The sequence below is a fragment of the Oncorhynchus masou genome, chromosome 25, assembly GCF_036934945.1.
Source record: "Oncorhynchus masou masou isolate Uvic2021 chromosome 25, UVic_Omas_1.1, whole genome shotgun sequence".
Taxonomy (NCBI): domain Eukaryota; kingdom Metazoa; phylum Chordata; class Actinopteri; order Salmoniformes; family Salmonidae; genus Oncorhynchus; species Oncorhynchus masou.
In genome coordinates, this window is record NC_088236.1 from 7086076 (window position 1) to 7097804 (window position 11729).

Consider the following 11729-nt stretch of genomic DNA (forward strand, 5'->3'; position numbering starts at 1 on the left):
ATCAGTTGTAGAATGGCGGTTATCTCTTTATAATCCAATCGAAAATATCCTGATCTCAATGCAAGATCATTGAGATCAAACTGTGTTTGCTGATTTATTTTACCAGGCAAGTCAGTTAAGAACAAATTCTTATTTTCAATGACGGCCCAGGAACAGTGGGTTAACTGCCTGTTCAGGGGCAGAACGACAGATTTGTACCTCGGGATATGAACTTGCAACCTTTTGGTTACTAGTTCAACGCTCTAACCACTAGGCTACCCTGCCGCCCCATATCTGCATGACTAATATGTTTAATGCATGACTGTAACCAGGGACGGAACTTTGGTTTTAGAAGTGAGGATGGGGGGGGGGGGATTTTTTTATATATATATTTTTTAATGTATCCAGTCTGAGTAACACTCCAAACAGCCTTCCCTGCAGCCCGGAGGCGTCCCCGTGGTCCTAAAGCACACCTCTGCCTCTTTTTGTATCACGTTCCAGTGAAATATGCACCCCTGACTGTAACATGCTTCATGCATGGCATTTAGTTTCTGTCCATACAACATGTCTTTTCTATGATTTGGCCTATTCACCGAAATTCACCTCAGTCCCAACTAGATTTGTGGATTTTTTTTGTTTGTTGGCTAATTAGATTTGATATAATATACTTTTTAAATGTGACTTTTTTTCCAGTAATTCCAGTACATCTTCTCACATAATTACATTCTAATAGACCTCTCTACCTCCCAGGTCTTATCTCAATTAGATATGCTCACATCCTCTCTCTCACCTTCTTTTGGAAAAAAAAGGTCAAAGTTCATCAAGGAAACAAGACTGTCTTTTCTTCACTCACGTGTCATTTAGGCTAATTACGTTTACGAAGTGGATCCCAAAACAAATATATAAAGGGCTCTAGTTAGTTGTGCAAAATACATTTTATATACTGAACAAAAATATATAATGCAACGTGTAACAATCAAACTTTTTTTCCTGACTTACAGCTCATATCAGTCAATGAAAAATACATGTATTAAACCCTGATCTACGGTTTGATTGGTCACAGATACTTTAAAAAAGTATCTAAGGTATTAGAAAACCAGTTCAGGTGTGACTCATTTGCGTCATGCAGCGCGACACAATCAGAGTTGATTAGGCTGATGGTTGTGGGCTGTGGAATGTTGACCCACTCCTCTTCAATGGCTGTGCGAATTTGCTGGGATATTGGCGGGAACTGGAACACGCTGTCGTACACGTCGACCCAAACCTGCTCAATGGGTGTCTGAGTATGCAGGCCGTGGAAGAATTGGGACGTTTTTAGCCTCTCGTCACGGTATGTCTGTGCATTCAAATTGCCATTGAAAAAATGCGATAAATGACCTTTTTCAGTTGGTTAATTAATGCCAGTGGCCTTCCTTCGGTCTCTAAATCCCATAACAATAATATTAAATGTACATGTTGTATGCTTTGTGTACATGTAAGGCTCCCTTGAAAAAGAGGCGTTGGCCTCAATGGCATTTCCCTGCTAAAATAAAGGTTAATCAAAAAATAAAACATTCAATTTAATTACGTCATAGATATCCTTAGATATGAGATGTATTATAGCAATGATTGAGAATGTAAAGGACTGTGACGTCTGATTTGTATGACTGTGGGGGGGTGGGGGGGGGGGGGTTTCTCTCGTTCGTTTGGGCAAAAGTCAGTGGCAACATGTCCCCATGTTTCATGAGCTGAAATAAAAGATGCCAGTCATTTTCCATACGCACACAAAAAAAAGAAGCTAATTTCTCTCATGTTGTGCACAAATTTGTTTACATCTCTGTTACTGAGCATTTCTCCTTTGCCAAGATTATCCATCCACCTGACAGGTGAGGCATAGCATGATCATTACACAGGTGCACCTTGTACTGGGGACAACAAAAGGCCGCTCTAAAATGTGCAGTTTTGTCACACGCCACAACGCCACAGATGTCTCAAGCTTTGAGGGAGCGTTGCAATTGGCATGCTGACTGCAGAAATGTCCACCAGAGCTGTTGCCAAATAATTGAATGAAAGATTTTGGCAATAATTAGAGACTTTGGCAGTACGTCTAACCGGCTGCACAACCGCAGACCATGTATATGGCTTCGTGTGGGCAAGTGTCAACGTTGTGAACAGAGTGCCCCATGGTGGTGGTGGGGTTATGGTATGGGCAGGTATAAGCTACAGACAACTAACACAATTGCATTTCATCGATGGCAATTTGAATGCACAGAGATACCATGATGAGATCCCGAGGCCCATTGTTGTTGTGTCATTCATCCACCGCCATCACCTCATGTTTCAGCATGATAATGCACGGTCCCATGTCGCAAAGGATCTGTACACAATTCTTGGAAAATTCAAATGTCCCAGTTTTTCCATGGTCTGCATACTCACCAGACACGTCACCCATTGAGCATGTTTGGGATGCTCTGGATCGACTTGTACGACAGAATGTTCCAGTTCACGGCAATATCCAGAAACTTCACACAGTCATTGAAGAGGAGTGGGACAACATTCCACAGGCCACAATCAACAGCCTGATCAACTCTATGTGAAGGAGATGTGTCGCGCTGCATGAGGCAAATGGTCACCAGATACTGACTGGTTTTCTGATCCACACCCTCTACCTTTTTGTTTAAGGTATCTGTGACCAACAGATGCATATCTGTATTCCCAGTCATGTGAAATCCATAGATTAGGACCGAATGCATTTCATTAAATTGACTGATTTCCTTATGAACTGTAACTCAGTAAAATCTTTGAAATTGTTGCATGTTGCATTTAGTGATAGAATGCTGGCCTTTTAGGCAGAGTTGCAAAGAAAAAGCCATATCTCAGACTGGCCAATAAAAAGAAAAGATTAAGATGGGCAAAAGAACACAGACACTGGACAGAGGAACTCTGCCTAGAAGGCCAGCATCCCGGAGTCCCCTCTTCACTGTTGACGTTGAGACTGGTGTTTTGCGGGTACTATTTAATGAAGCTACCAGTTAAGAACTTGTGAGGCATCTGTTTCTCAAACTAGACACTCTAATGTACTTGTCCTCTTGCTCAGTTCTGCACCGGGGCCTCTCACTCCTCTTTCTATTCTGGTTAGAGACAGTTTGTGCTGTTCTGTGAAGGGAGTAGTACACAGCGTTGTACGAGATCTTCAGTTTCTTGGCAATTTCTTGCATGGAATAGCCTTCATTTCTCAGAACAAGAATAGACCGAGTTTCAGAAGAAAGTTCTTTGTTTCTAGCCATTTTGAGCCTGTAATCAAACACACAAGTCATTTTACAACATTAACAATGTATTTCTGATCAATTTAATGTTATTCTAATGGACAAAAAAATTACTTTTCTTCCAAAAACAAGTACATTTCTAAGTGACCCCAAACATTTGAACGTGTGTATATAAAATCTGATAGACAACAAAACGATTAGGCCTAAGTATTGTCCCCTGTCACATTGGCATCTTTGTTAGAAGGTGGAAACTGAGAGAGCAAACACTGTGGCCAGTTTATTAGGTACACCACCCTGGTCACATGATTAGCTTCTACAAACAGTGAGTCACATGGACGTGGCTTGCTGTATAAAGCAGGCAGACGAGGCATTCAGTTACTGTTCGATTGAACGTTATTAAAATGGGTGAAACCAGTGACCTAAGCAACTGTGAACGCCATATTGTCTTCAAGGCCAGTGTCTCCGAGTCAACTGCTCACATCCTGTTTAGTGTTAATGGTACAGGCTGGTGGCCGTGGTTTAATGATATGGGGGATGTTTTCTTCGTACAAGTTCGGTCCCTTGATACCAATTGAGCAATGTCTCCATGCCCTGAAGAATTCAGGCTGTTCTGGAGGCATAGGGGGGTCCGACCCGGTTCTTGATGGCTACTGAGTGTATGTAGCCCAGCCAGTATTATCCCCTGTCACAGTGGCTTCTCTGTTAAACAGTAAACATATGTAGCCCTGCCAAGGATACATAGTAATATAATGTGGTTGATTAGGCTGTTGTTTACTGTAGTAGGTTGATGGGACTAATCCCATTTATGTTCGGTTGACCCAACCCGACAGTGACAGAGGGGCATTGTTAGGGTGCATGCCATCTCAACCCTGACCCCCCCACCCCCCCCACCTGAGAAGGATTGCTGATCAAGGCTGAAGTGCTTACCTGTGTCCTAGCAGTCTCTTCATTCAGATCTAAAAGGCTAAACTGATCCTAGATCAGAAATCTGAGATGCTTTATAAACGCCAGTAACAAGACATTTTAACCCCACATATTATTAAGTGAAAACTGCTTATGTCCTTCACCTCCTTCTGAGATAATATACGGTGACATACGTGTTTTCATTTACGTAGCACAGCAAGGACAGCACAGCAGGGTCCCCTGGGAGATCCTAGGAAGAATCTAGTCACTGGTTGAGTACATCGTAGTAGTGGTGGTGAGACTCATTTGAGTTAAAATCACGTTTCTTTGCAAGAGAGACATTACACACACAGGACATGACACAGGACATTACAGGAAATTACACAAATAGGACATTACAGGACATTACCTTACACATTACAGGACATTACATTAAACATACAGGACATTACATTACAGGACATTACATTAAACTTACAGGACATTACATTACATTAAACATACAGGACATTACATTACATTAAACATACAGGACATTACATTGCAGGACATTACATTAAACATGCAGGACATTACATTGCAGGACATTACATTAAACATACAGGACATTACATTGCAGGACATTACATTAAACATACAGGACATTACATTAAACATTACAGGACATTACATTACACATTACAGGACATTACATTACACATTACAGGACATTACATTAAACATACAGGACATTACATTAAACATTACAGGACATTACATTACACATTACAGGACATTACATTACACATTACAGGACATTACATTAAACATTACAGGACAGGACATTACATTAAACATTACAGGACATTACATTACATTAAACATTACAGGACATTACATTACACATTACAGGACATTACATTACATTACAGGACATTACATTAAACATACAGGACATTACATTACAGGACATTACATTAAACATACAGGACATTACATTACAGGACATTACATTAAACATACAGGACATTACATTAAACATTACAGGACATTACATTAAACATACAGGACATTACATTACATTAAACATACAGGACATTACATTACAGGACATTACATTAAACATACAGGACATTACATTACATTACATTACAGGACATTACATTAAACATTACATTACAGGACATTACATTACAGGACATTACATTAAACATACAGGACATTACATTACAGGACATTACATTAAACATACAGGACATTACATTACATTACATTACAGGACATTACATTAAACATTACATTACAGGACATTACATTACAGGACATTACATTAAACATTACAGGACATTAAACATTACAGGACATTACATTAAACATACTGGACATTACATTAAACATACTGGACATTACATTACATTAAACATTACAGGACATTACATTAAACATTACAGGACATTACATTACATTAGAGGACATTACATTACAGGACATTACATTAGAGGAAGGAGCAGATGCCATCCTCATGCGTGGTGGTGGTGTAAGATCGTGAGCAGAGGATGGAGCAGATGCCATCCCATGCCAGCCAGAAGAGAATTCTGGGTAATCCAGTGGGCGGCCATGTCCTGACCGTACCAGAATGGTCCTGAGTTCCCCCATCCTCAGCCCACTGCCAGACTCATTTGATTCGATTCATTTGTTTTTGTGAGAGGGGGGGTAAAATAAATGAAAGTTAAAATACAAATCTGAGGGGATAACACATGCAAGCATTATAGAACACGTCTTTCTGACGTTTGAATCAGACTCTGCCCCATATACAGTGGAGCTTGACCCTTTGCTGTCCCTGACAAGCTTACATCATTCATGTACATTGTTGTTTAGCGCCACGTTTAACAAGGTCTGTGTTTTGGCCGTGTCATCCGCATGTCTGTTTAAAAAGAAAGAACATTAGAAAATAAATGTATTTCTCTCCAGGTTGCAATCTTTCTTTTTTGATTAAAAGATGTTCCACTGAGGTGGGAGGTTAGATTAGGACATGTTGTCATATAGACAGGTTTGTCTCAACAGATTCAGAAGGTTTCCTCGCTCGCAAACACTCATGAACACAAAGAAGAGTTGTTTTGCAATACTTTAGAATCAAGTTAACAGTATGCAACTATTTTTTCTTTAAAGTTAAGTTATAATTAGGATATTAACAGTTAATCATTTATTAAATACATTTATAAATCATTCACGTTTTAAGCTCTCTGAAAATGAGTTCATTTTTCCTCTCTGTTTCTACCCGCCCTCCCTCTTCTTTATTGTTGCCTTTGTTCATTACTGTAGAACAATGGTTTTGGTTAATCCTCTGTCATGTCCTGCCAGTTTGGAGATTTTCAGATATTAACAGATTTCCATTTCTGTCTGCACAGCGGGGGGCGCTATGTTCGGGCGTACTATCGCAACTAACTTATTCATAGTGAACAACTGCTATTCAGTTACCTCTAGTCTTTCTCAAAAAGACACTTGGTTTCTATTAGGGTGTGTGATCGTGTAGAAAAGAGTAATTGGCAGTCAAAGATTGCAACGGGTTGAAATTTTGAAAGAAAGAGAATTCTTAAATTGCTCCATTTAATTATGGCGTTAAAAAATATGAAACAAATGTTTTTTTGGGGGGGGGGGTCTTAAAGACTTATAAGACATCTTGTTTGTTCTCCTGCTGCGCCTTAAGCCTTCTGTTGTTAGGGTCAAGTTAGGCCTCTGAGAAAGAGAAAGAAAGAGCAGCTTCTGTATCATATTAGTTTCTATAATTCTCCTCTGCTGTGCCTTCTGCTCCAGTACAATGGAATAAACTGTTGGGATTTGCTTTCTCAAATCATTCTGAGATCGTCAAGGTTACCTCAGAAGAATCCCAAATAGAGCAGTCGGGTTAATCCAGATTTGACTAATACTACATCCTAGTGATATTAGAATTTACAAGCTCTAAAGAAGCGTTGTCCAGCTTCCTGTCCAGGGGGGGTGTATTTTGTACAACAAGCTGCCTCACTCTACAGAGAGAGGCTCCTGCTCCTATGAGCCCTTCCAGCTCGCAAAAGCTACGTAATAAGAAGCATCGTTAACTCGATTTAGAACAAAAAAGCAATAATCGTGTTTCAAGTCTTAAAAATGTCCCCTCCCACTCCCCCTCCCCATCCCCTCCCACTCCCCATCCCCTCCCACTCCCCATCCCCTCCCACTCCCCATCCCCTCCCACTCCCCATCCCCTCCCACTCCCCATCCCCTCCCACTCCCCATCCCCTCCCACTCCTGCTCTATTGTCATCTTAATAAACCCTTGTTGTATTAAGTTGTGGTTCTTCTGTATCCCTCTCTTTTTGGAACATAGGCTTCTTTGACATTTTCATATTATTTTAATCAGAAAATCTGTTAAACTTGAAAGTAGGTTTTAGGATTTTTATCTTCTTTCTGTGTTATGAAGTGCAATTTTCTGGGAATGGCAATGATGTGCAATTACACAAACAAGGACATTGGCTGCAACTAGTATTAACATTGCAATCTTTTCTAATTTGATCTTAATTCCATGCACCAAATAATTAAATGTTAAAGAAAATGTAGATAATACAATGTGTGTGTGTGTATATATGATCACATATAGCTTTGGGTGTAAAGGCTACCAGTAATTTATATAACTGACATCTTCAAGTTCTCCCGTCTTTTGTAACAGTCTCTTGTCTGCTTCAATCCCACAGGTTCTAGTGTGGTGACAGATCAGCCTATTGAAGAGCTCAGTATCCCGGCCGCTGCTCCTGTCCCTGTGGGCCAGCCAGCCCTTGAGGAACAGCGACAGCAACCTCCTGCCAAGGAGCACAAACCAAGCAGGACGAGAAACTCCTCTGACAGCGGCTCACAGACGACCCGCAAACCACCGGGCGGCGAATCAGACAGCGACTTCGAGTCGGACCCTCCTTCCCCTAAGAGCAGCGAGGAGGATGACGAGCCAGAGGAGGACGAAGGGCTGAACAGCGAGCAAGAGCATGGAGAATTCTTCAACGAACTGGAAAATGTGGAGGAAATGGAGACGCTGGGTCAGAGGCCTCTGTTAATGGAATCGGAGGATTCGGAGGATTACGACAAACACAGCTCCGACTCGGACTACGAGCCCAGGAAAGCTAAGGGAGGACGCTCAAAGAGGCTCCCAGGAGGTAAAGGAGGGGCAGTGGCTGCTGCAGCTACTGTCTCCCATGAGGGAGGTCCGAGCGGGGAGTCGGACGCCACGCTGATCATGATCACACCTTCTGAGTCGCCCGGTGTGGCTGCTGTTAGAGCTCCCCGTAGCGGTGGTGGAATCAAGGACATATTTGGTGCCGATGTGTTTTGCACGGTGCCTTTCTTTCCCCCTGTGGCGTCCCCCACAGAAAGAGCAGACATCTTCTCCGCGGCTCCCTTCAGGCAGGTGAGCCAGGAGGCCGTGGCCAGCCAAGCCAGGAGGCCAACCAGCCCAGCCAGGAGGCCAACCAGCCCAGCCAGGAGGCCAACCAGCCCAGCCAGGAGGCCAACCAGCCCAGCCAGGAGGCCAACCAGCCCAGCCAGGAGGCCAACCAGCCCAGCCAGGAGGCCAACCAGCCCAGCCAGGAGGCCAACCAGCCCAGCCAGGAGGCCAACCAGCCCAGCCAGGAGGCCAACCAGCCCAGCCAGGAGGCCAACCAGCCCAGCCAGGAGGCCAACCAGCCCAGCCAGGAGGCCAACCAGCCAAGCCACGGAGGAGTTTGACGTCTTCACAAAAGCTCCGTTCAGCCGGAATCTCTCGAAATCTGGCAAGACCGGAAGCAGCGATGTCTCTATGGGTCAGAACCCGCCTGTGTCCCCTGAGATTATCGACCCGTTCGGCTTCTCCCCCTTCCAGCCCGGCCCCACGGCCCCGCCACCAACCACCTCCAGGAGCGCCGAGGACATCTTCCATCCGGCCTTCGACGATTTGACCAGTCCCCAGCAGCAGAGGCTAAAGCAGCGCAGCCTCCAAAAGCTGTCTTCGCGGCAGAGGAAGCTCTCTGGCAGCACCGACGGCGGCGGCAAGCGCCACCACGGTACGCCTACCGGCGGCCGCAAGAGCAACAAGCCCAGCTTCCGAACCCCCGAGCGCGTCCGCCGGCACAAGAAGGTCGGCAGGCGGGACTCCCAGAGCTCCAACGAGTTCCTCAGCACGTCAGACTCCAAGGAGAACATCGGCGTCGGCGGCGTAACGATGACCGACAAAGACAAAGGGTCTTCCCTACCTAGCCTTCCTAGTGAGGTCGACCCCATCTTGGACCCATTTGGTGCCAAACCTTTCGGCCCTCAAGATGGCAGCCGACTCAACCAGGGCCAGTACCAAGGTCTAATGGACGGCAAGACAGACGTAGTTTCGGCCAACGGCAGGCCTCAGACCAGCTCCCTCCACGGGGCGCTGGGGGTTGGGAACATCATGGATGACTTTGGGGCGGTGCCCTTCACAGAACTGGTGGTTGGACAGCAGCAGCAGCCGTCTCAGCTCGTGGAGCTGGATCCTTTTGGAGCTGCTCCTTTCCCCTCCAAACAGTGAATGTCTCACTCGTCTTCCCGCCACAAACACACTCGTGCTCGTCTTTCTCTATCACGTCGCTGTGTTACGCCAAGCCTATGCAGTCCCCAGGGGGGTAAATTCCCATCCAAAGGATGGCAGCTCGATCGGTGGTGTGGTAGTTGATTATCTTTTCAGCCAAATGAAACGACCAGCAACGACTAAGTGTTTCCAATGCTTTTGTTTTTTCCTTCTCAAAAATATTTTTAACACGCTAGTAACTGGATATTGGGATTAACAAAACCAACCTGTGGAGTATGGATGATTTATTTCAGGTTCGGTATGCATCTACTTCTGCCGGTACCTGTTTTCTAACAAGCCTTTTATGCTGCATCGCATCAAGACATTTTAACAGGATTGGCGATTGATACCGGTTTCACTCAAGATCACACTGTGACAAACAAGCTCGCTCAGTGTTCCGACTGGTTGAGTTGCTGCAAAAAACAACAAATACTGTTATGTGTAGATATAGTGGCCTCCTTCAAGATCTACCAATAAGATTTGATTAATTTAGCACCATAACGCCTTATGGGCATGGCTCTGCCCTACTGCACAGTACCTCGGAAACCATTGGCTAAGCAAATGACACAAAAGGGCAACGTTAGCCAACAGAATGAGTCGTTTCAGAGTAGGCATTTACCACTGTATTATTTCACCTTACATAGACCCTTTTCTATGCATATTTTTACATTTAGAGTCGACTTAGACACAGCAATAAATGTTTTTGGTTTTGTAATTTTTTATTGCATTTAATACTAGAACGAAAGGGATTTTGGTTCTGTTTTAAAGATGTCTTTTCTTCTTCTTCATGATTTAAGACCATTTCAATGTTAGGTTTGTTTCTATACTTTTAGCATTACAACCGTGTCAGTAAATTAAATTCTGTTCTATTTTAAAAAGTGATGTTATTTTACCTTAACCCAATTTTTGAATGAGAGGAAGAACACAACTGTTCTCCTACGTGGTGACACTGAATCTACCGATTATCTGACTTACTTCCACCTCTTCTTAGTCCTGAAACAGACTCTCTCGTCGATTTGGTAACACAAGCCATGCATTCATAGAGGGAGAGTGAGTCTAAAGAAGTACAATGTATTAGAATCAGTTTGTGTTCAAATTAAATGCACTTTCAGCATCAACTCTGCCATTGTCTGGTAATTATAAAACCAATGTTACAGAATTAAAGATTTTTACCTATCATACAGTGGGGAAAAAAAGTATTTAGTCAGCCACCAATTGTGCAAGTTCTCCCACTTAAAAAGATGAGGCCTGTAATTTATCATGGGTACACTTCAACTATGACAGACAAAATGAGGGGGAAAAAAATCCAGAAAATCACATTGCAGGATTTTTAATGAATTTATTTGCAAATTATGGTGGAAAATAAGTATTTGGTCACCTACAAACAAGCAAGATTTCTGGCTCTCACAGACCTGTAACTTCTTTAAGAGGCTCCTCTGTCCTCCACTCGTTATCTGTATTAATGGCACCTGTTTGAACTTGTTATCAGTATAAAAGACACCTGTCCACAACCTCAAACAGTCACACTCCAAACTCCACTATGGCCAAGACCACAGAGCTGTCAAAGGACACCAGAAACAAAATTGTAGACCTGCACCAGGCTGGGAAGACTGAATCTGCAATAGGTAAGCAGCTTGGTTTGAAGAAATCAACTGTGGGAGCAATTATTAGGAAGTACAAGACCACTGATAATCTCCCTCGATCTGGGGCTCCACGCAAGATCTCACCCGTGGGGTCAAAATTATCACAAGAACGTTGAGCAAAAATCCCAGAACCACACGGAGGGACCTAGTGAATGATCTACAGCGAGCCGGGACCAAAGTAACAAAGCCTACCATCAGCAAGGGCATTGAAGATGAAACGTGGCTGGGTCTTTCAGCATGACAATGATCCCAAATACACCGCCCGGGCAATGAAGGAGTGGCTTCGTAAGAAGCATTTCAAGGTCCTGGAGTGGCCTAGCCAGTCTCCAGATCTCAACCCCATAGAAAATCTTTGGAGGGAGTTGAAAGTCTGTGTTGCCCAGCAACA

At 43.6% G+C, this 11729-nt stretch overlaps 2 protein-coding genes across 3 annotated transcripts in view; one reads left to right on the top strand and one right to left on the bottom strand.

Moving 5' to 3' along the window:
- Positions 1-10816, top strand: part of LOC135513722 (BMP-2-inducible protein kinase-like) — a 124707-nt gene extending 113891 nt beyond the window's left edge. For both annotated transcript variants that reach the window (XM_064936608.1, XM_064936609.1), the window contains exon 16: positions 7831-10816. In XM_064936608.1, the coding sequence (XP_064792680.1) occupies positions 7831-9659 (1829 nt within the window). In that variant the 3' untranslated portion in view covers positions 9660-10816. The remainder of the gene's footprint in view (positions 1-7830) is intronic.
- LOC135513724 (anthrax toxin receptor 2-like) overlaps positions 1-11729 on the bottom strand; it is a 1178227-nt gene that overhangs the window by 494118 nt on the left and 672380 nt on the right. The gene's annotated exons all lie outside the window — the stretch shown is intronic.